This window comes from Cheilinus undulatus, linkage group 16 (assembly GCF_018320785.1).
Source record: "Cheilinus undulatus linkage group 16, ASM1832078v1, whole genome shotgun sequence".
Taxonomy (NCBI): domain Eukaryota; kingdom Metazoa; phylum Chordata; class Actinopteri; order Labriformes; family Labridae; genus Cheilinus; species Cheilinus undulatus.
Window position 1 is genome coordinate 31,717,646 of NC_054880.1, and position 21,047 is coordinate 31,738,692.

At 38.2% G+C, this 21,047-nt stretch overlaps 1 protein-coding gene across 1 annotated transcript in view; it reads left to right on the forward strand.

The window, feature by feature from the left end:
• The window catches only part of LOC121524109 (CMP-N-acetylneuraminate-beta-galactosamide-alpha-2,3-sialyltransferase 1-like), a 130,198-nt gene that overhangs the window by 85,410 nt on the left and 23,741 nt on the right, over nt 1-21,047 (forward strand). Inside the window, exons 2-3 of the mRNA XM_041809311.1 lie at nt 1,869-2,552; nt 10,351-10,544. Coding sequence (XP_041665245.1) covers nt 2,262-2,552; nt 10,351-10,544 — 485 coding nt within the window. The 5' untranslated portion in view covers nt 1,869-2,261. The remainder of the gene's footprint in view (nt 1-1,868; nt 2,553-10,350; nt 10,545-21,047) is intronic.

A 21,047-nucleotide genomic window follows, 5' to 3' on the forward strand; every position in this document is an offset into this window, starting at 1 on the left:
TTTGGATGTTGCCTCATGTACAGAGATCACAGCTGAGATTCCTTTGCTCATGTCTCTCATGGATTGATGTTTCTTATGTTCAACACTTTTGCATCATGGGTCAAGTGAGTACTTCCTGACAATACATTTGGAATAAAAAGTGTGTTTATAATTGTTTTTGTTGTTGTTGTTTTTCTTACTAATTATCGTCAACATTGAGTCAAAGCCACAAATGAAATTGTTCAATAGGCTGAATGTGTGTCAGAGCAAAATAGATACTCTCCTCTCTTTAAAAATGTCAAAATAGTATAGTCCAAACCAAGTGGAGCCTGGAGGAAGGAGAAGGGTGACTAGAGAATTAGGGATACCGCCTAAATACTTTAAATCAGAAATAAAAGCAAGAGTAATGAGGCAGAATTAAGGAAATAACTCATCACAAAGTTCTTTTAAAAGAAAAGTGAGCGCAACAGTCCTTTAGGCTTTTAGGAGGAAAAGAAAGCAGGGACAGAGAACAAGATGAGGATGACAGAGAAGAAGATAACATGAACAGAGAGCAAGAAAATGAGGATGGAGGAGAAGAAAGCAGGGACAGAAAGCAAGATGAGGCTAAAAAAAAGGCATAAACTAATGTGAAGTTAATACATTTAATTAAGTACATTTAATTTAACCATAGTAAAAAAAGGATTGATCAGTGTAAGGAAAGTGTATAGTTCAAAAACCCATAAAAATGTATAGATACTGTAAAATGGCAGTGGCTAAGGGGACTCTGCCTAATTTTCTTTCTGGAGGCCCAAAATCCCTAGCTACACCCCTGCTTCTGCAGTATGATTCCTTGTTTCACTCTCAGGTGAATCAGGGTATGTTTAGCTTGGATGGTTATGATACTATACTTATAATCAGATTTGCTGTAAAGAAAATGAACATGATTTTGACATCAGGAACCACATAGTTGAGGTCTATAACATGCAGATCGTCCAGAAGGGCTGCCAGTGCCAGTGGTTAAATTTGATTTGGCTCTGGACCACCAAGGCTGTGGTCAACAGGAGAGCAGAGATTAGAAGTCCTCTGCTTCTAATGATATTGTGTCACAAAAGTCTTCACGCTGTTTCTCAGTTTGTGGCTCATGGCTAGGCTGTCTGATTTTGTGGCTGGTGGTGGCAGCACAGAGGATTGTCTTATCCTCCCTCTTACTGATGGCCTAAAGGCATTTATGCACTTTAGCTGAAACTATTTAGATTAGTTAGCCTTTCATATACATTTCCCATTTAATAGCAGCATGTAATCAGACGCATGTATGCAGTTATAAATTGGATGAATCCAAGTAGAAAATATGGTAAGTCATCAAAAAAGGGCAACGCAACTGCAATGTGTTCCCCAAAAAGAACAGTTTGTTCTACATGAACATTTGGTGGATCAATTCCTCTTTTTGGCACAATCCCAACAGTTTGTCACTGAGTCCTGCACTGGGACTTTTCTATTTCAGTTTACAAAGGCTGCCTTTACTTATTGATATTTTTCCATAATAGAGGGGTTTGAGGATGAGAGGTTTTTTTGTGTTTTTGTCCCAGGGAAACTGGTGTAATTTGCAGAGTCAATCAAAACACTTTGGGTGTTTGATTGTCTTTTTAAGAGGGACTGCAGCACATCCTGTTATTGGGAAACAGCCATAAAGAAAACATTGTAAATGAGACACTGTCTCAGAATATACTAGTGTGATATTACAGTGAGGTTTCATTGAACACTTTAAGCTTTCTTTGATTGCAAGAATACCGAGCAGTGCAAATTTTACCTCCCTTGTGTGCTTTAAGTTAAGCAGCAGGCTTAAAGACTACTTTCTCTACATTCCTCCATGTATTTGACACAAAAATGTCCTTTTATTTGCCTTCCAGGTGGATCATTACTGGATGACTGACGGATCGGTCACTGACCTCTCAGTGTCAACATCTGAGCAGCCAGTACAATCGGCTGAATCTGATTAACCAGACGCCATCAAGCTGACAGAGCAACATTGTGGATTAACCTTTATTTGGCTTCAATGAATCGGAAAAGTAGCCATGCGGATTGATCACAGTGATGTACATTCATGCAGCCAATCCTGTGTTGTCTGACATGAACTACAGGATGTGCTCACTGGACAGCAGTGGTATATTTGAGCTCCTTGCACCATGCGGTCAACAGGGTTGCTTTATTCTCACACCTTAGGGACTCCAGGATTATCATGATGCTATTTTTGTCTGCTGCACTTTCAAAGTTCCAAGCCAACAGATTCTGACTGAGACATCATGTCCCTACCAAAGCGGAGAAAAATCAGGACTTTAGCTCTGCTGCTCTGTGTCGTCACATTTACAATGTTCCTCTTCAGCTACACTCTCCGGGATCCTTCTCTCTATTTCTTCAAGTACGCTTTACACCTCTCTGACAACTTTTTCTCCAAGGGGCCGTGTGCCTGTCGACAGTGCATGATAGAGCTGGAGGACGACCCTTGGTTTGCTGAGCGCTTCAATCAGTCCATCCACCCTCTGATGACCAGGGAGAACAGCGTCCTTTCAGATGAAACCTTTAAATGGTGGCAGGTAAAATTCCCTTTATTCTTCAAGTGGGGGGTTGAGATGAAATCCTATTAAAAACTGAACATCAAAAAAACATGCACATTCAGCTTCTGAGGGCAGATAAGGTGGTGGAAAGAACGATCATGAATAAAGAAGAGAGATCTCAGACCGCTCTAATGCAACCCAAGAAGTGTTTGTTTTGCTGCATTGATTCTTTCAAATCCAAGGGATCTTCAGCAGGATCAAGTTGTGAGGCAAACTCCCACGCACAATTTGTTCATATTAACAAGTGAGTTGGTGGATATCTCTCACCATCATCTTTTCCCACAAAGAAAAAAGATAAAATCCATAACAACTTAAATATATATAGGTAAGATTATAACCATTCACTTCCAGCAATCTGCATTTTTGCTGCAGCAATGCATTTTTCTTTAACCATCTTTATTTGACCAGCTATCTCAAAATATGAATATGCCTGAAAATTATGCAAACATGCCACTCAAGCACATGACTATGAGCTTGGTTTATTCCCAGCTGTACCACTACCAAGAAAAAACTCTGGCCTTCAATGTTATTTTCAAAAATATACACCATGTTAGACTTTTAAATTAGTCTGCTTGCATCTCAGCCTGCCTCGCTAACATTTCTCCAGCTGCTTAATGAGAATGCAGCTGTTTTCTTGGTTTGACATGACATGAGTCTGATATTCCATTTGTCAATTCATCAGTTTATCAGTATGTATTTATATAGCACCAATTCATAAAAAATTATATCTTAAGACATTTTACTTAAACAGGAGGGTGTGCAATGAAGTGAGATTAGAGGGGAAGCCCGGTCTGTTGAGCTAAAGGCTATGGTTACATCTAACCAGATCTTAAAGGCCCTGTAGAGTGAAAATAAATCTGTATTTATGTTTGTTGTATGACAGGTTATTGTGTTATGAACCCCCAGGCCAAATTTCAGTTTGATAAATCATCTCCAAGTTTATAAAATTAAGTTTCAAAGTCATAAAAAAAATCAGTAAAATCTGCTCTAGGATGGTGTGGGCGTATCTGTCAAATGAACTGGGGCCACGCCCACTCACGAGAACTACAGTCCTCACATTTGAAAAATGCTGCAATCTTAATGGAGGAAAGCTCTCGCTGCATTAGCAGTGGTAACATCACCAGTCCACATATTTGTCCCACCCACATTAAACCCAGCCAGGAAAGAGGTGAAAAACTTTCTAATGGCCTAATATTCCATCACATGTAGATCTCAGAGTTTTCACATGTTTGCAGCAACCATATTCCAACATATCTAATGTGTTAAGACATAAATATTGGATTTCCCTGTACTGGCTCTGTCAAGCCCACTGAACCAAAAACAACCTGGCTTTTTCCCACTCTTTTCTTTTATACACCCACGGGGTTTGGGCTGTATCCTTTATTACATTATTTACAAAGGCCCATTATTAATCAACCACTAGCACATGACATTTAACAAAGTTACAGTGGCAAGCATAAACTTCCTTTTAACAGCCAGAACCCTTGAGCTGAGCGAGACTGATATTCAACAGCAGCCTACTGAGATTGTGTTGGGGTTTGAGAAGATAGAGAGATGCACAACGAGAGGGTCAGATTGGGACAAACAAACAGAACAGCTTAACCTTGTAAAGCAGGTTGATTTGCCTGACTACATGTCTGTCATCAGGCAGATCCATCTTGAAAAGCTCCAAACTGCACGCTGTTTGGACCAATCAGAGTCATTTGAGGAGAACGAGGTGACAGTTTTTTTATAATGGAAATGATGTTTTCCCTCTTCCGCCCAAGTGTTGTGGCATGAGTGTGTGAGGGGTGGTGGTTAGTTGTACTGTGAGTGGTTGTACAACGGCTGTTAGTTGAGTGATCAGCTCGGACGTAGCCACAGCGGCAGTTTTGTCAGAACTGGAGGTGATCTATGGTTGAAGCATTGTTTTTAAATTTAAGTAAGATGAGCAGCATTAGGACAGAGGATCAAACAAAGTTTCTTTCTTTTTCCATCAATGACACACGTGCTCTCCTTTCCTTCCTCACTTTCTCTCCGAGGTGATACTGTTAGTGAAATAATGATCAACTATTATCACATAGGATCTGGGAGAAGATGCAAATATGATATGAAATATTGTTTCCTAGGTGTGCTTGGATGGCAAGCTCCGTCCTCCAATCACCTTCTGAGAATTTTTTGAAAAGTCTTTCCCAAACACTTTCTATGGGAGCTTTCCCAGATATATCCATGCAGCAGATAAAGAAACCATCAATCTTGAGTGCCAGTTTAAGAACAACTTCCAACAATGGATGGCCTCTTTGTTAAGTTTTTCATTGAAATTACAAACTATGCTCATCAGACTGCACAAAAAAGGAGTTTTCTTTCTATTTGTCATTCAGTTGAAAGACACCTGTAAATTAATCGTCATTAAAATGACTTTCAGGCATGTAGTAATGACATTTCAAGCTTTTCAAACTCTCTGTGTCAGAAATGTGCACTACACAGATTAACCCAGCAAATTAGTCAGCAGAAGTTTTTATTATTTATTAATTTTTATTTTTAATTTTTATTAATTATTTAATTTAATTTTAAAATTATTTAATTTTTATTAGTTTTTATTTTTATTAATTTATTTATTATTATTATTTATTTCACTAGTGTCAGGAGCATGCCCCATTTGTGAAATAGACTACGCATGGCGTCAAATGCAAGAGGTATAGGTACTTGTAACTCTACCTTTGGGTGTGCACTCACACTTTACACACTTACAACCCAACTTGCATCCATCCACTGTCTGTCACGCCCAATCACAAATATTACATCTTGCATAGAAACTTTCATAGACAGCTGGAGTGAGTGACAGGCTCACAGCATCTCACTGACTTTAGGGAAACTCAGCAGCTGTCACAACTGTCATATTCTTTACCCAAGCAGTAGAATTAGACATGAGCCCAAGTCAATCAGAGTTAGATTTTATAAACTCAGACTTGTATTATATATGATTAGAGGTTTATTGTAATATTCTGAATTATATCACATATTCTGTCTTTCAGATTATAGTAGATCATAAAGCTACACTAATCATGACACCTCAGTGCAGCCAAATGTATTTAGCCATTTGTGGCAAACTAATGTTACCATGGATATTTTTGAATGGATCCTCTTTTATATGTTTAGCTAAAAGGTGACGTTGGATCCAACCTTATGCCAGAAACAGCATGTGCAGTGAAGATAACTCTGAATACGTTTAATTTGGATTCATAGAGGCAGACAGCGATTGTGTGATGAGGGCACAGTATGTTGCATGGAAAAATCTGCTACAACAGTGACAGCTCCAGAGACACTTCAACACATTTGGAATGAGTTGGGAAGACAAGAGAAGAGCTTCATGGGAACATGAACAAATTCATCACAACAAAAAAAAAATCATTTTGTTCTTTTTTCCTGATACATTAGGGAGGGTTGTTCTCTTGATTTCTTTTCCTCCTTTTACAGTAAGAATTATGTCTTAAAATCCCTGCTTTATTCCATACAGAACTTAAACACGCATTGATGTTTTGTGTTTGCGCTGAGCCCTTTATTATCCCAAATGTTTGGTAGACGGGAACCTGTAAATATTACACTGTGCAAATATTCAGTGAATTTTGCATAACAGTTGGATAATGTTTTTTTGTTGCTATGCAGAGCTCCTTTAACTCCAAGACTAAAGGCTGATGATGTCATAAGGGTTAACTCAGGCGAGGGTTGACCCCATTTCTAGCAGAGAGTCTGTGTTTTACCATCTGGGGATGGGGAGTGGAAGACACATTTGTTTCTTCTAGTCACGTAACTGACAAAATATGCTATTGTGATGCATCATGGGATGTACAGGATCAAGTCAGGGGTGATTACAGAATCAGGACTTTGGGGCGCTCAGCTCCAAAAGACACTGTGGCATGTAGACATCTTTGCAAGTGTTCAGTTCATCTGTGAAAACAAGAGCTATTTTCTTACACATAATGTATTACATTAACAACAACGAAACTGTAACCTGAGTTTTACCCCATAAATCTCCGTGTTTTTGTGGAATATTCAGTTTTAGATTACATATTAGGCCTCATTCATTCGTAACAGTGGTTGTGCAACCAGACATTTACAACAAATTTCATATTAAACAGACAAATACTTATTATAACCCATGTTATTACTGTTATTCTTGCCAGAAAGTGTTTATATATTTTTTTTGGGGGGGGAGGGGGATAAAATGAAGAATTTAATATCAAAATAAAAATAGTCATTTTAACGTTGTTGTACCAACTGACATGGAAAGTGTACCCATTCACCTCAGCAAAACTCTAATTAATTAGTAAACTCTAAACAGTATTTTTATTTCATAAAGTGACATTTTTTGCAGTTTCAGTGCCTGAAAAACTAGCTGCACCATCTTACATTTGCAACTAATTTCAAATTATACGGTTAAATCCTTTGATACATAATGTTACTTTTGTTCTTGTTAGAAAGTGGAAACATTTATTTGAAATAAAACCAAGAGTTTAATGGTAAAATACTTTTTTAGCAGTTTTACATTGGTGGTACCTGACATGGAAAGTGTAGCCGCCCACCTGTTAGTGAAAATAAATGTTTTTATCTTGACTTAAAGGACCTTAAAACTATTTCACTTGGCTATGAGTGTCAGCTGGATTTACATGGATGATAAATTATGTGACAGTCATATTATCACTTCATTTCTGACATTTAAGAATTTGCAAATTCCAGGAGGAAAGTTTTTCGGTGATCTTACTGACTTTATATTGATGTATTTTCTTTATAACTACAATTATGCAAAAGTGTTGTAATTAGAGTTTTTCACAATCCAAATGTCATATCCACAGTATCTAAAATCTGTTCATTTACTCAGACGCTCACACCACCTGACATTTATAGGGTTTAAGAGTCCAAAGCATGAAATGAATTATATTATCCTAAAAATGTATCCAAACAAAGGCTCTATAGAACACATTTATATTTGTCATGAATTGATTTTTTGTTTAAAAGGAAATAACAGATTTGGGCACAAGAAAATGCATGCGATGTCATGGACTGCTTTACATTCTGAACAACATCATTATTATGTAGCTGCCATCATCATTAGGGTTTTCACCTGTGCTTATCTCCCTCCAACTGATCAGCACCTTTACCAGACTGACATTATCCCCATCACATCCTCCTCTGAGAGGGCTGAAATGGTAACCTGGCACGCCAGATAGACTGTTTCATATATCCACTGCATTGATGTGTTTCACATTCATATCGGAAATCTCCCATAGAGAAAGTTTGGGAAGGGATTGGAGGAACATTATATATGTCACCTTCTCATGATGGGGCACTCAGTGTAGATTGGAAAAAAATCAACTGTAGCATCACACTGTTACATGACAAAATTTTTAAAAACATAAAAGGTGTCTGACTACTTTCTGAATGCACTGTGGACACTATGTTGTGAAAGCTAATTGATGTAAGCTAGCCCATCAGACACTAAACCACCTGAATAAAGGAAGGCTGAGGGCTTAAGATTGTGCTTAATGTTGCACTTATAATTTTTCATGTTTCCGCATTTTAATGACTCAATACTTCAGTAACAACTTCTGCAGCTCACTGCTTCCTGTCATTTCTGTATCTGCTTGTTTGCTTGCAGGTCCAGTGTGCCTTTTGGATTTATTTGATTTGATTTGATTTGATTTTTTGGGAATAAAACTTTTTTATTTATTTTTTTTTTATTCAAAATGATAGCTGGAAAATAAAAACATATTTCAAAATACCAGTCAGATTTTAAAAATCTGGTTCAGCAATGCCCTTGTTATTTGTAGGGATGCTGAGATGTAATTAAGGGGTGCTTCAGCATCCCTGAAAAGGGTCTAAAAACCCCTATGGATCAAGTACAGTGCTTAACAAATTTATTAGACCACCACTCAAAGTAAGGTTTATGCCATAGCTGCCCTAAATTAACAGAATTGGTAATTACCAAAATCATTTTTTATGTTTCTGCAATGGTTAATACACCAATATGTAGAAGCTCTTTAACCCAGATGATATTTTTAATGCTAAAATAGAATTATTATTGTTATCCATAAATTTTCAAATTTACTGATTTACATTACATTGCATAACATTGTGGCCATCTTTTGTATACGTCTTATACAAAGTGGTTGTCATTTATATCATGGTGTTATTTGCAGCCTTTCTTCACCAGTCTCTGACAGTAGGAAAATGTTTATCCAGTAAATATGTGGTACCAGGCTTATTTCACTTCTGTTTTACTCGTACACTTCTTCCTGACACTGCAGTCAGTCTTTGAATTGTTATCTCTGCCTCTTCCAAGATAGATTTTGTCACTTGCTTGATTGCTGAGTGTCGGTGTTAAATGGCCGCTCGGGGGAAAAAGACATAAGATTCACAGTGATTGACGGAAAGATCTAGTGTTCACTCTCCCTCCTGAAACATCCTCATATCAAACTCCTTTCAGCTCCCCTCAAAGTATCTTAATGGATGTAATTCTGGGTACATTTGACCAGCCATCCACAGAGATAATAAACGCACCAAACATGAAAAATGAACCCAGAATAATTGGATAGAATAGCTGCAGAAGTGTTTTATGGAGGATGTCTTGTTTAAATCCTCTTGAAAATTAGAATTCACGTCAGCTATGTAACTAATTACATACCAGCCTTAATTTAATTTCATCCAAACAATATATATTGTACCTGCTGTGAATCCCATTATTGGAGTTCAGCTGTCTAAATGAGAAAAGCCTATTCACAAAATTTATGTCACACAATTATCCTATCCTTTGTCTGGAAGGCATCCAGAGCCTCAGGTACTTCCACATTCACCTCACACCAAGTCCAATTAGAGGCAAGAATAGAAAAATTACTGCAAGGTTGCCTCCTGTCACTTCTGGTTTTGGAAAGTGCTTCTCACAGGGAGTTTGATGAGGCAAGTGTGACATATCAACGCGAGCTCAGCCAGATGGTTCACGCGGCACTCCTGCAAGGCAAGGGTGTGACCTTTCAGGTGTTTCAGGCTGCTTGTCTCATTTCAAAGCTTACATGTTACATGGAAAAGTCTAATTTTTGTAATTGGACAGAAATTGTACCCACTATGGTTTTTGTCATTTTGTGGCCTAAACTCGTGTTTGGTGGCATTAGTTTTAGGGGACACCTCTTATTCAGGTAGTGCCCACTGTCTCAGTTTCAGGGCACTTCTAAAAAGCACTTATAAGTGACACTGTTGACTTCTGCTTGACTCATACTAGGTCTGTTTGAAATAGCTAAAAAGTAAACTGAGTACCCCAACAGATTATTTTTAAATGTGTTATGCCCAACACTTGCCTTATCTACAGCACAATTGTTTTGTACTTAAAAGCTTTTTTAATGCATATAATCTATTATGAATTTTCAAGACTGAATAAGATTCAATAATGTTAAAAGATTTTACCAGAGCTGTGTTTTCAGAGCAGAAAAGCCTCCAGTTTGATATGTAGACTAAGAGTTTGTTCCAGAACATTGTGTATTTGCTCTGTTTCCATCAGCACAGTATATATGTAAGAGTATAGCCACACACACACATTCCTATATTTATTCTCTGTCTTTCTGAGTTTAAAGCCCCCATATGAAGGCAGAGCCAAAAGAGCCCCTGCAGACAGAGCTAAGCTGCCCCTGAGGTTATTTCAGAAATGTGTTTGGTGTCACGAGCTCCACTGCCCTTGTTCAATCACTTTTACTTAAAGTGGCCCTGGAGCCACCGCTCTCTCTCAGGCCTCTCTCTGCTGTGTCACCAGTGGTTGCAGTCAGAGAGGCAGCCGGCCAACTTCAGCGGAGTGGTGGAGGAGCTGTTCCAAGTCATCCCTGATGACGTGCTCTACATGGACGCCAGCCCTGAGCGCTGCAGGACCTGTGCTGTGGTTGGGAACTCTGGGAACCTAAAGGGCTCTCTGTATGGCACTCTCATCGACTCCAGTGACTTCATAATAAGGTCAGTTGGCATTTCGGTCTTTGTTGAGATTATGAGTCAATCACAAACACATAGTTTTGCTTTTTGCAGGACTTGTTTATTTCTGTCATTGACGCATGGGTTGCACGTAAACTAGTTTATTTTAAGCATGTTTAAAGGATCGAATTAAGCCGCGTTTGTGATAATTATGCTGATACTTTTTAAATAAGAGCTACCCTTTTGCATCTCATACAGATGGACTATTTAGTGTCTGTTTTTATCCTCTACAGCAAAGGCGCCCAACATCTTTTTTTTCCTTAGAGACTGTAAAGCCACATTATGTAATAACACTGCATTATGTAATAACCCCAACCATAGGACTTAGTGTGGGCTCCAAGGTATGCCCTACCCAACTACCGTGCCCTAACCCCAACCGCTTAGTGACTTATGCCTAAACCTAACCCCCCTTCAGGGCTCTAGACTAAACACCCACCCTACTACCTTGCCCTGACCCTAACCGCTCAGTGGCTTAGAAAATGCGGCGTTGTTACATGATGGATGGAAAATGTATTACATTATTGCATAATGCAGCACTACAGGGACCCCCTTCCTTGTATCTGAGAAAAGCTAAGCTCCCCACACACACACACCCCACCCGGACCCTCTTGGGAAAATTAAACATCCATTGAAACTGTTTTCATTGAGAATACCCCATGCCTACATTGACTTGTTCTTGACAAAAAAAATCTATGCATAAACGATATGACACCAGATTGGGGCAACTTAAAAAATAAAAAATAAAAATAAATAAAAAGGGGATTTTCAAGGGGAAAAAAACTTCAAATTTCTACAGTTTAAAGTCATTGATTTCAAAGAACAATGATACATTTTTTAAAACTTTAAATGTTGTAAATATACAGAAATCAAAACTTAGCATTTTGAGATTTTAAAATTGAAAAGTTGAAAAGGAATTTAAAAAGTTCAAAGTTATGAATATCTCATTTTAAAACTGAAGAGTCAGAAATTTGAAGGTTTTCCCTTAAATTTACAACTTTTTTAGACTCTGAAATACTAAGTGTTTTCTTGTAAATATTAGACTTTGTAAATATTAGACTTTATAATCTCAAATATTTTGATTTTATTTCTCAAAAAAATAATTGCCTTATCCACAATGATTTTTCAGTTTCCTAGGGTAGCCATTTCTAAAATATAGAAATGTATATATGTATATATGTGTATATTTATATATATATGTACAGTGCCTAACAAATTTATTAGACCACCCTAACCCTTACCAAGGTAAGGTTTATGCCAGTGCTGCCCTAAATTAACAGCATTGGTAATTACCAAAATCTTGTTTGGAGTGGGGGAGAGACATGCGGTAAAGGGCCTCAGGCCGGATTCAAACCTGAGCTGCCCACATACATGGGGAGTGCCTAGGCCATCTGCTCCCCACCAAAATCATTTTTTATGTTTCTGCAATGGTTAATATACCAATATGTAGAAGCTCTTTAACCCAGATGCTAATTTTAATGCTAAAATATGGTTATTATTGTTATCCATGGATTTTCAAATTTACTGATTTACAACAAACCTGAAAAAAATAGTGAAGCACATTATTATTTCTTGATTAATATGTCAAATTATAGTTATTTACTTGCATTCCAGAAGAGAAAAATGAGTTTTAGTGCTTGAATGTTATGCTTGATTAATTTCTGACTTCTCAGAGAAGCCCAGTGAGCCGGCTCAAATTTGGGTGAATTCAGTTTGAAATCCCTCATTCCTGTTCAAAATGGTAAAACGTGGAGAGCTCACTGAAAATGAAAGAGTCCGCATTAAAGCACTTCATGATGCTGGATGGTCTTTGAGACAAATATGACAGGTGGTCTAATCAATTTGTTAAGCACTGTATATATGCACAACTAATTTTGACACATCAGAGTTGAGGGCTGGGTTATACATCAGTCTCTGTCATCAGTATGTTAGTTGTCACATATTAAATCAAATCTACTTTTACTCATCCGTTATTTAATATGTACACTAAATATTATGTTTCATAATCTGTTTATTATTACAGTTGCAGATAAATGCTGGATTAAATTATTTGAGTATCCTCATGTCTCTCTGGCAGCAATTATTGTGTCCCAGCATGCACTCTGCTCAGAGGTGTTGTTAAAGACTTAATTCACTAAAACATGTTTTTTGCTCTCTAAACATTTTTAAAATGATCAGTAAAACAGCAGATGAAGACAATGAAGTTGTATTATTCAGATGTTTGTCCTGAGCCTTAGGGCTGCCACGAACAAGAGGCAAATTTGTTGCTTTTTTGAACAACGATTGCAGCGTTGAGTAAAAGGAATTGCAAAAGATGGAATCACACAGGCTGTGGGTGTGCTTTTTTCTGTAGAACTGTGAGCTTTGTGATAAAATTAAGCTAATTTGTACACAGGGTAAACAAACTCTGGCTCAGACTTCACTCCAGTGTTCAGGAAATATATCTCAAACCGAACAAGAAACGGATTAAAGCTGTTCCTGTATTTCCTTTATTTAGGTTTTGTAAAGGCTGCAGGGGTCAAATGTGCAATTTCCTAAAAGTACAGTGCTATTTTTCTCAGAACATTATATAACATCTTTGCATAATGTTACAAGGCACAATCCTGTTTTTATTACAAGTCTACAATAAGAAATAAAGATTCAATCAGTGTTGTAAGGCTGTCTCTGCACAGATGGGATGACGTATGTCATTTTAGAAGACGCTTATTAACATGCCAGGAAAAGCTCTTATTTTTAAATTGAATGTTGAAACCAATGCCAGTGATAGGATATCAGATCAGACAAACCAGTGCCTTTCAAATACCCACAATGCAATCGGCACAGATCCTCTAAAGCCTCCTTTATAGACTATTATGAATATTGAACGGCGTACGCCTGGCGGCTAAAGCCTCTTGTTTGCTCAGCAGATTGAAGTGGTGAAATAAATTTGATTCTTAAAAAGAGACTCTGCTTCTGCCTTTGTCAGAGTGAAACAAGCTCTGCGGCTATTAAATAATTATTTTTTTAAAAAGTGTTGTTTGAAGAAGAAGTCATCATAGTTGAGCAAATGACATCTGAATGATGTCTTTAGTTCCTCTAAAACCTAAGGAAAATGCAAATGGTTGAATCATCAGAGCACATTTTTGGACCGCTTATCTCAGGGAAACTTAGAGGAACAAACCATACACATTTTCACTGATAAAAAGTAAATCTAAGACACAAAGTCAATGCTTGTATCTAGTAAATGTGAAACTACAGCTAACACTATGGAGTTAAAGACACAGATAATCACACTTAATCTCTCCTGCAACTCAGACCCATAGCGGTGATAAGGAGGAAAGCAGACAAAAAGCCTCCAGGACCAAGATGAATAATGTAACATGATGGAATAACAGCAAAGAGAATATGAAGAAACTGACTTACCCTAACATGTTCATGACAATAATGGTGTTTATGCAGTCTTATCAGTGAAGACTAGGATGTCCTTTATTTGTCATGCTCCAGTCACCACTCTCAGTCTTCACTACCAGTAAAACAGAGATAACAAATTGATGGAATTGCTGACCTTATGTTCCTTCCAAGCAGCTGTTGTGCAGTTACATTCTCTATTTTATATTGTTAATACTGCCGACACATGCAGAAGGCGACTTTGTCAGTCCTACACGAGCTTTGGTTTTGAGTGAGACAGTAAAGAACCATTTTTCATCACTTCCTTAAACAGATACATACAGCACCTGTGAAAAGTATTCACTCCATTGGATGTTTAACCCTTTTATTGATTTTTTTTGTCATGATCATGATCAATTTAATTTGGCTTTTTTAAAAATGGAATAGACCCCCTTTCATGTCAAGGGGAACACAGATTTCTACAAAGTAATGTCAACTGAATAAAATTTTTTAATGTAAAATAGGTGACTGCATGAATATTCATTTTGATCATAATGTGTGTGGTGTGCTCAGATAAGCCCAACACAGAACACCATACACATCATGAGTCTGTCCCACCATCGATCTAGAATCTCGTCCTCCAAGCCAGAAATCTTGTGTTATCACACGTGATCCAACAAAAACAAAGAAGAAGAAACATAGCAACAACCAGAAAACACAGCACCCAACATGGAAGAGGACATACAAGAAGCTGAAATGGAGCTGGTCCTCCATTTCAGAACTCCATCGAACTTTATGACGCCTCAGCAGGTCAGCCATGCTTGTTTTTATTTACGCCTGCTTCCTTGTTCCTCAGTCAGCTCGCTTCTTGACTGGCTACATTCCATTCCACGTCACAATTCACAGTCATGATTCAGGGAGTCATCTGCTTTCCCCACACACGAAGATTTTTGGTCATAATACTGAACAAGTTTAATATTTACGATTGTCAGCCCCAACCGTTTTCAGGGAGGATTATCGGGACAAATTCACTCTTAACACACCTCAGACCACAGGGTAATCTTATAGGATAATCTTATAAGACATAAGATAATCAGTCGTTTGCTGTCCTTGGTCGGGAAAGGGGAAAAACAGGACAAATACTGCCCGATTACCTTTATTTGTGTACCCCGCTTAAGTGACTGAACCTAATTCAACAGAGGTCCAGCCAGGTGGTGCTAGTAGTCTCACAATTAGTGAAATGTAGATCACCTGAGTACAGTTAATGTGTCTCTACTGACAGCGATACGATTACACTATGAAGAAGCTGATTGTAGTACAAAGGCACCTAGGTCCAGAAGGTCCAATCACTGGTTGCTCAACCAGTTACACCATGAAGACAAAAGAACCCTCAAAGCAACTCAGGAATATGGCACATGTGTAAACCTGCCTAGTCAGACTGTCTTCACAAACTGAGTGACAGTGCAAGAAGAAGACTAGTGAGAGAGGCACCAAGACAACTATGTCTACTCTGAAGGGGTTACAAGCTTCTGCAGCTGAGATGGGAGGGACTCTGCATACAACAGCTGTTTTTCACCAGTCAAAGCTTTACAGGAGAGTGAAAAAGAGAAAGCCACCGTTGAATCAAAGTCATTTTAAATCTTGACTAGAGGTCGCCGAAATGCATGTGGGAGACTCAGCAGTCAAGATGAAGGAAGTTCTTTGGTCTGATGAGACCAATAATACTCTTTTAAGCCATCAGACAAGACGCTATGTCTACATATCACAAACACACCATCCCCAAAGTGGTGGCAGCATCATGCTGTTGAGGTGCTTTAAGGCAGATGGCCCTGGAAGGCTTGTAAAGATAGAGGGGTAAAATGAAGGTGTCAAAATAAAGAAAAATATTAGAGGACAATCTTTTTCAGTCTGCAAGAGAATGACGGCTTGGGAGAAGATTTTATTTTCCTGCAGGACAATGACCCAAGGCATACAGCAGAAACTCCACAGTGAAGAAAGACAACAATGTGAATGCTCTGGAGTGGCCGAGTCAAAACCCAGAGCTCAATCCTGTTAGAGTTTGAGCAGTTTTGCAAAGAAGAATAGAGTAAAACTGCTGTGTCCAGTTGTGCAAACCTGACTGAAACATATCCATACAGACTCAGTGCTGTGATTGCACCCAAAGGTGACTCTATTAAATACTGACTTGAAGGGGGTAAAAATTTACGCAGTAACTTATTTTACCGTGCATATTTCTATTTCATTGACACTTTGTAGAAATCTGTTTTCACTGTGACAGTAAAGATTTTTTTTATATCTCCTCAAACAAGCTCAATTTTATTGACCATGACTGATTTATGAAATCAATTGAAGGGTAAAAGATCCAAGGGGGTGAATACATTGTTGCAGTCACTGTATACAGTAGATTGACTCTATTGTGTGCGGTATAATAAAACATTTCAGACACTCTGAATTATCATCATTGTATCATTACTGGTCGTCTGTGTTTCATTTGTCTGTGTGTGGGTGAGTGTGCACTCTTTTGCTGAAAAATAGGTTGAGGGATTGTTGAAATGAAAACCTTCACATGCCGTGGGCACTACTTTTTTCATTTCAATTATAGATATTGAAAGTGGCACTAGGGCATGGATTAAAGAGCAGAGTGCATAATTTACTGCTTAGAATCCAGCCCCAGTCCAATCCTAAATTTCCATCAACATCAGGATAAAGTAGTCTAAAGACTTTCACTTGTTTGGATTTTGGCAAACCCTGTAGAAAAAAAGATGTCGGTATATAAAAATGTCCAATTGTTTCAAGAGATGCATTTTTAAACTCTCTGTGGTACAGCAGAACCAGAATGTTTTTTCTCAGTGGAGATCAGTCATCACACAAAGTGACATCACACCATCCAACCAATCAGTCTTGGCCTAGAGCTTCTCAACTTCCTGTTTCCTCCAGAACTTGCAAAATGCAGTTTTACGTCTCTTTGGGTCCTAACATCATAACTAATCATAATAATTAGATTAAACATACACATAATATGGGTGAACAGTAATGCCAAATGTCATGATATTTGTTGTTTGCATAGGATTTCTAGCAATTGCTACAATTGCTGCATGAAAAAATGAAAGAACCATTTTTGGACATATGCCTTGTAGGAATGTTAAATGTTTTGTTTTGTTTTAAACATATGGCTATTTCATCTAGAAGCCATACATCTGACAAATAACTTATTTTAATGTAGGATAATAATACTCTATTATGTAGCCAGATGTTGCCACAGGCTTGTAAAAAAAAAAAAAAAGAAAGAAGAGTGATCCAGTGGTAAATTTTACAGATTTAACATTTTCAAGGTATACAAAGTAAAAGAAAAAGGTGTGTTTTTGGTCAGTTGTATAACCTTGTAACAGTTTCATTAGACTTATGTGATTTATATCAGAATTTATTTATTTTTTCATTGAGCCATTTTTCTGATGAAGTTGATTTAGAAATTTAATATGTGATTTTTTTTAGGTTTTCTGATGAAATTTTGAGGAAAAAGAAGTTGAATAAGTAGTGAAATATGTGATTTTATTTAGTTTGACAACAGTGTAACAGTTTTATTGATGGCATAAATCAGCTTTAATTTTTATTGTGAACTTCATCACTGCTCAGATTCACTTAGTTACTCGGTATTTAAAATACCTTCTTTGATCTTGACTTTCCCCATAATATTGAAAAAATAGAAGTGAAAATGTTTCGAGATGTCCACCAATAATATTCTAGGGCTTAAATTTGAATTTGCATGCATTTCATTGAGTGACCTATAAAGGGATAAGAACTTTACCATGGAAAGGGTAGTATTTATTGACTTGCACTTTTATTTCGAAATGTATGTAAATCAAAGCATAGCACAGGGGTGTAGCTCGCCTTGTGGTTAGGTGTTGCCCCATGCACACGGGCAGCCCAGGTTCAAGTCTGGCCTGTGGCCCCTTTCCCCAATGTCTCTTTCCCAATCTCTCATCCTTGTTTCCAACTCTATCCACTGTCCTCCTCTCTGAAAAGGGGCATAAAAAGCCCCCCAAAAAACAACCTTTGAAAATATACTGACCATGTTTACACAGCATCTAGGGTGTATCAAGGGTAAATACAAATGGAAAGTATTATGAGAGTCCCAGCATGCTGTAGTCACTCTTACTAATTATGCATATACACAAAATTTCTTTAATAGAGTCATTCTGTCCTGTATGAAACACACATGGCCTTATTGGTGTCAGAACCTTTTCGAGACAGCCGTGATGCGCATCTGAAAAGTAGTGCTCTGGCTCCTCTTGCCTTAAAAGAAGATTTGCAAACCATGCTTGTTTCATCAGAGTGCACCAATCTTCTTGGAGCAGCATGCTCTGTTGAAAGAGTTTCACTGCTTGATTTTTAATCCTAGAGATCTAGCTGATGTTGCTGGAAATGCAATGTTTCCACAGGTGGAAAATTGTGTAATTCTGTGGGCTTCTGTGGTCCGTCTTCTGCAAATACGTCCTGCTTGTGCACCTTTACAAAGAAATTTATTTCACTCTTTTGTTTATTTTCTTCAGTGAGCTTAATATCAGACCTGTTCTTCTTGCTTTCTGAGAAAAAAACCATCACCCAAGAGAAATTATAGTGTTTACCACCTTCTCCCATGCACTGTATTTCCTCTGGAACAGCTTCCCCGCTGAGCAAACAAACACTTTACTTGGTTCATTTGGTTCACTTGGTGCAGGAGTTACTAAGTTTATTTTCCCCTCTTTTTTTCAATCTCAGCCAACCTGTCATATTGTTTCTGTTTCTTTTCATTCTTTTTCATCACTCTTTGAAGGTTAACATTTTCATGTTTCATCTGGAGGTGTTTCTGAATGCAGATAGCTCCGATTGTGCATGAGCCTGCTGGTTGAGAACATGTGGGATTTATCCACACTGATCACCAAACGTGCATAACACTGGTATCTACATTTTTGATCGATCTAGATTTTTACGAAGCACATTCTGAATTTTATTTGTATGACAGAATGTAGGACATTTAGTGTGCACTGTTAGTAAATGAAGGCACAGATATTCCGGCTTCCTCCCACAGACTCGTTAACTTACTTGGTGACTCTGAATTGCCCGTAGGTTTGCAAGTGAGCATGGCTGGTTGTTAATACCTTTATGTCTCTGATTGACTACTGACCTGTATAGCCCAGACACTCATTGGGTAATTTCATTATTAAATCTGACCAAATAATCTACATGATTAAGGTTGTTGGGGAAAGTGACACATATAGCTGTGCGTCATCAGCATAGAAATTATAGGAGACAATGCATTTTGAGTGCTGCTCTTCTCTTACCCAATCAAACTGCAAATACCCTGACATGACAGGGAGAGAGATGACATGTCAGAACTTTCATGTCTTTGTGGGAGCAAAGGAAAACACAAACAGTATCCCTGCCATAGAAGGAGGGTAAGAGGTTAGACCCTGAAGTAACTTCTCCAAAAATGTCAAGAATATGTATTTTTCTCATCATCACAATCAAAGCTCCTATTGTTTGATCAGCAGACCAATATTCTGTGATCACACGTGTGTCTATGCCACCATTCAGACAGGCAGACAAAATGAATGATGAAAAATAGAGTGGGAAGAGAAACACCAGTGGGCGATGGATACAGACAGAGAAGGGAGTGCAGCAGATGAGAGGCACAGCGTTGACACTACACAACATTAGCTGTAGGCTTTCTGAAAATGTGTGCTATATGCCAGAGTAATGTTAACAGAAATTAATTTATCTTATTCTCCAACCCAAATCTTAAATATGTGTATTTCAAATTACAAACCCTAATTCCAAAAAAGTTTGGACATTGAGTTGAAGGTGATAGAAAAGAATAAAGGTGTGCCAATGAATCTAAACCTATTCAACAGAGTAGAGCACAACGTTTTTTTAATGTTCAAACTGATAAACTTTGCTTTTTTAAGAAAATATGTATGCATTCTGAATTCAATACTTGCAACATGTTCCATAAAAATTGGGACAGGAGCAAGAAAAGACTGGGAAAGTTGTGGAGTGCTAAAAAAACAACCCCTAGAGCAGTGAGGTGTATAAAATCAAGCACCTACTGTTGCTAGCAGCCTCCATTTGCAACGTTTGTGATTCAAATGGGTCATTCTGAAGAGCTCAGTGACTTCAAGCATGGTTTTATGATAGGATGCCACCAGTGCAATAAGATGGTTAGTGAAATCCACCCCTGCCAGTTATTCCACTGTCAACTGTAAGAGATATGATTTGAAAATTGAAGCATTTGGGAACAACAGCAACTCAGCCATGATGCTAATGCTCTGCTGATTCCACAGCTGAAGAGTTCTTAACTTCCACTGGCATTAATTTTAGGTATAAAAACTGTGCAGCGGGAGGCCAAGCAGCTGTATGCAAGCCTCACATCACCCAGTCAAATGCCAAGCATCAGATGGAGTGGCATAGAGCACACCAGCACCTGACTGTGAAGCAGTGGAAAAGTTTTCCGTGGAGTGATGAATCACACTTCTCTGTCTGGCAGTCATATGGGCGAGTCTGGGTTTGGCGGATGCTGGAGAACATTACCTGTGCCAACTGTCATGTTTGGTGGAGGTGCGATAATGGTATGGGGCTGTTTTTCAGGCTGTTTTCCCTTGTCTCCACTGAAGGCCAATCTTAATGCTTCAGCATATCAAGACAATTGTGGCAATGCTAATGCTTCCATCTTTGTGGCAATAGTTTGGGGAAGGCACTTTTCTTTTTTGACATGACTTTGCCACAGAGCATATAGCAAAGACTATAAAGACATAGTGTGGAAGAGGTTGAGTGGCCCACACAGAGCACCGACTTCAACACTGTCGACCACCTTTGGGGTGAACTGGATCGAAGATCGCAAGCCCGGACTTCTCGTCCAACAATCGTGCCTCACCTCATAAATGCTGTATAGAATGAATGGGCTCAAATTCTCACAGAAACACTCCAAAATGTTGTGGAAAGCCTTCCAAGAAGAGTGGGGGCTGTTGTGGCTGCAAAAGGGTAGCCAACTCTATATTAAAGTCCATGTATTTGAATACAATCTCATTACAGTCCCTACTGGTCTAACAGTCTGGTGGCTGAATACTTTTGTCCATGTGGTGTAGGTTG